Consider the following 3,250-nt stretch of genomic DNA (forward strand, 5'->3'; position numbering starts at 1 on the left):
AACAGAACCTAGAAAGAGCTTCTTCACTTTATCTTTTAGGCTCTGATTTGTCTGTCACTGTTTGTGCTTTTGCCTGATAAAGGCAATGCAGCTACAGCCAAACATTTCAATACTTTTATTAACTATGTACTCGGTGCTTTGCTAAATTGCCTTGATGTAAGCAGGAAAAAAAATCAGAACTAAATATGAAAAATATACACTTGATGCAATGGGATGCAGAGGACTGACTGAATGCACAGATGAAACTGGTTTAATTTGATTGAAAAAACACAAATACGTAACTGCGTGGGTATGCGGTGTGGAGGGCTGGGAGGACTCAGAGTTGCCCCCATACCTGTGAGCCTGAGTAAGGTAGGGAAGGTGACCAAGCAAAGCACAAATGGAGAGAGTGGGAGAGGAAAATTAAGGAGCTTTAGGCTCTGTTAAGATTGACCTTGTGAGGGGTCATCCAAGGTAAGTCAGAGAGCCCATCGTGCAGGGCAGGGGAGAAGGGCGTGTGATGTACGGCATGGGAGGCCAGACGTGGCAGCCACGCAGTCGATGGCACCCACAGTGAACGTGGCAGGCACAGGGAGCACCCACCGCAGACCGTGTGTTCCACCCTGTTATGTGGAACGGGAAGGTGGGTAATGGTTGGAGGGGATCCAACAGGAAACTAAAGAAAAGACTGCATCTAATCGTTCCACACACGCTATTTACAAAGGACAAACACAGCAGTGAGAAATACTTGTATATTGCCTCCACCCCCAAAACGAACAACTCTGCGATTTGTGCCCACCTCCTGAGCCACCAGGACCTGCCCGAGGCCGGTTTGCAGCTGGGTGTCCGGGACATGACCCGAACAGGGCAGAGAGCCCTGGGCCCATCCCCACAACACACAGCACCTACCCCAAGCCCCCGCTCCAGCCTGGCTGCAGCACCAGGGGAAACGCACTCGGTTTGCCATGTTCTGCACCACCTCCTTGAATTTATGTGGATTTTATCGCGCCGATGCCCACCCGTGCACCTGACCCTCGGCTCCCTCGATGCCAGGAGCCGCTGCTTCACCCGTTTAGCGCCGGCCCCATGGCGGAGCCGTGCCCCCCTCACCGGCAGCTAACGGCCGCCGCCGCTCCCCGCCTGACGCAACCCGCGCCCCGCTTTGCCCCATGCGCGGCGAAACACCCCGCCCGCCTTGCATCACCCGCGGGGCAGCCCGGCCGGGATGAGCCGAGCCGAGCCGAGCCGAGCCGGGCTGGCCCCGGCCGCCAACCGGGGCCGTGCGGGGCGGGGCGGGGCGGGCTCGGCTCCCTCCGGCCTTTAAAACCCGGCGGCGGCGTGTGCCGCCTCAGCAGCGCCCGGCGCCGCCATGAAGCGCGACCCGCAGCGCCCTCAGGAGTGCCCCGGCCGGCCCCAGGGGCAGCCCGAGCCCCCCTCTCCTCCTCCTCCTTCATCCTCCTCCTCCTCCTCCTCCTCGGAGCCGCCGCTGTGGATCTTCGGGTACGGCTCGCTGGTGTGGAGGCCGGGCTTCGAGTTCACGTCGCGCAAGGTGGGCTTCATCCGCGGCTACAGCCGGCGCTTCTGGCAGGGGGACACCTTCCACCGCGGCAGCGAGAAGGCGGTGAGGCAGGGGGCTGCCCCCGGGGGGCGGCTGTGGGGCGGGGGGGGGCTCGGTCGGGCTCGGCTGCTGACGGCTCTCCCTCTGCTCTGTCCCGCAGCCCGGCCGGGTAGTGACGCTGATGGAGGATGGCGGGGTGAGTACGGTGCTGGATGGGGGCTGCCGGGTGGGCTCGGCCACCACATCCCTCCCCTTGGTGCCCTGGGTTCGTGGGGACCCCCGGGTGAGGCGGGCTGGGGGCTGCTGGATGTGCCCCCCTTCCATCACCGCCCCAAACTGACCTCCCTGCTCTGTCTTCATTGCAGGCGTGCACGTGGGGTGTCGCCTACGAGGTGTGCGGGGAGCAGATCGCTGCGTCGCTGCAGTACCTGAACATGCGAGAGGCCGTCCTGGGGGGCTACGACACCAAGCTGGTCAAGTTCCACCCGCAGGACAAGGATGCAGAGGAGCCCATCCAGGCTCTGGTTTACATTGCCACCCCCCAGAACCCCTCCTACCTCGGCCCAGCATCTGAAGAAGACATCGCAGCGCAAATCATGGCCTCAAGCGGTTGTGCTGGCCACAACATAGAGTACTTGCTGAGACTGGCAGACTTCATGCGCTACTTCTGTCCTCAAGCAGAGGATAAACATCTCTTCTCCATCGAAGAGGCTCTCATTTCTATCCTCCCCTGCATGTGCCACACAGAGGAGACCCTAGAAGAAACTTCAGGTGTCCCTCAGAAGACCAAGAGCTGAAATGAAAGCATCTTGCAGGGCTTCAGTGAAAGGGACATAAGGAAAAAACAATAGGGACAGTCTTAACTCTGAAAAATACACTAGACTGAGTGAATGAAGGGAAAGCTAGCAAATGGGTGGGGAGGGAGGAAGTGGAGGGGCTGTAAAATGTGTTTGCTGTAGGACTTGCAATTAGGACCTGTTACACTCCTTACTTGTAGCACCAAGACAGTCATCACGGCTTTCCAGGTGGGAAGCAGGGGTCTTGGTTGGAACTTTGCTCTAAGACTTGCTTTTGGGGGTCAAACCTGAAGCATTCATCTTCTTAAGAGGGGAAAGAGGCTCATTGACTTTGCACTTTTTTTTTTTTAACTTTGAAGACTAGTTGAGCAGGACTTGACTGGGTTTTAGCAGTATATATGCAATTCTACCTCAGGCAAAAAGCTGTTTGTGTCGTGGTGACTTGGGCAGGTTCTGCCAAATTTCCCCCTTTTTCCCCCCCCCCACCCCCCCCATACCAACTCCAGTGCAATATTAAGTGAACCTTGCCTTAAGTGGCCTCTGTAGGCTCTTGTGAATCCTACTTCCTTATGTTGTAAAGGATCACACTAATGCATTTATTTTTCTAAACTGTTGTGTTGTATTTATTTATACTGCATATCCCCCCCTTAGGAGATATGTCTGAACTGCCTGCTTATGTGCCACTCGGTGTGTGTAGCCCACGTTCAACCTTGCAATTGTGCCTTTGAGTTTTAGATCAGTTTTCTGAGGAGCTACGCCTGCTTTAATGACAGAAGCTGTTCTCCAAGCTTCACTGACCTTGTGCTGCTACAAACTTTACTGACTTCATAAGAAATGGTCCTGTCTGTGTAGGAACTCTGTACTATCTGGAGGAAAGCTGCCTGGATGCAGCAGCACTTTAACTAGCCCTGTATTA

At 56.2% G+C, this 3,250-nt stretch overlaps 1 protein-coding gene across 1 annotated transcript; it reads left to right on the forward strand.

Annotated features, from left to right (window-relative positions):
* Positions 1-1,348: 1,348 nt before the first annotated feature.
* On the forward strand, positions 1,349-2,943 carry CHAC1 (ChaC glutathione specific gamma-glutamylcyclotransferase 1). Its single transcript, XM_032188712.1, has 3 exons — positions 1,349-1,600; positions 1,698-1,733; positions 1,903-2,943. The coding sequence occupies exons 1-3, from the start codon at positions 1,349-1,351 to the stop codon at positions 2,332-2,334; spliced, it is 720 nt and encodes a 239-aa protein (XP_032044603.1). The 3' UTR covers positions 2,335-2,943.
* Positions 2,944-3,250: the final 307 nt, after the last annotated feature.

Source organism: Aythya fuligula, chromosome 5 (genome assembly GCF_009819795.1).
Source record: "Aythya fuligula isolate bAytFul2 chromosome 5, bAytFul2.pri, whole genome shotgun sequence".
Classification (NCBI taxonomy): Eukaryota; Metazoa; Chordata; class Aves; order Anseriformes; family Anatidae; genus Aythya; species Aythya fuligula.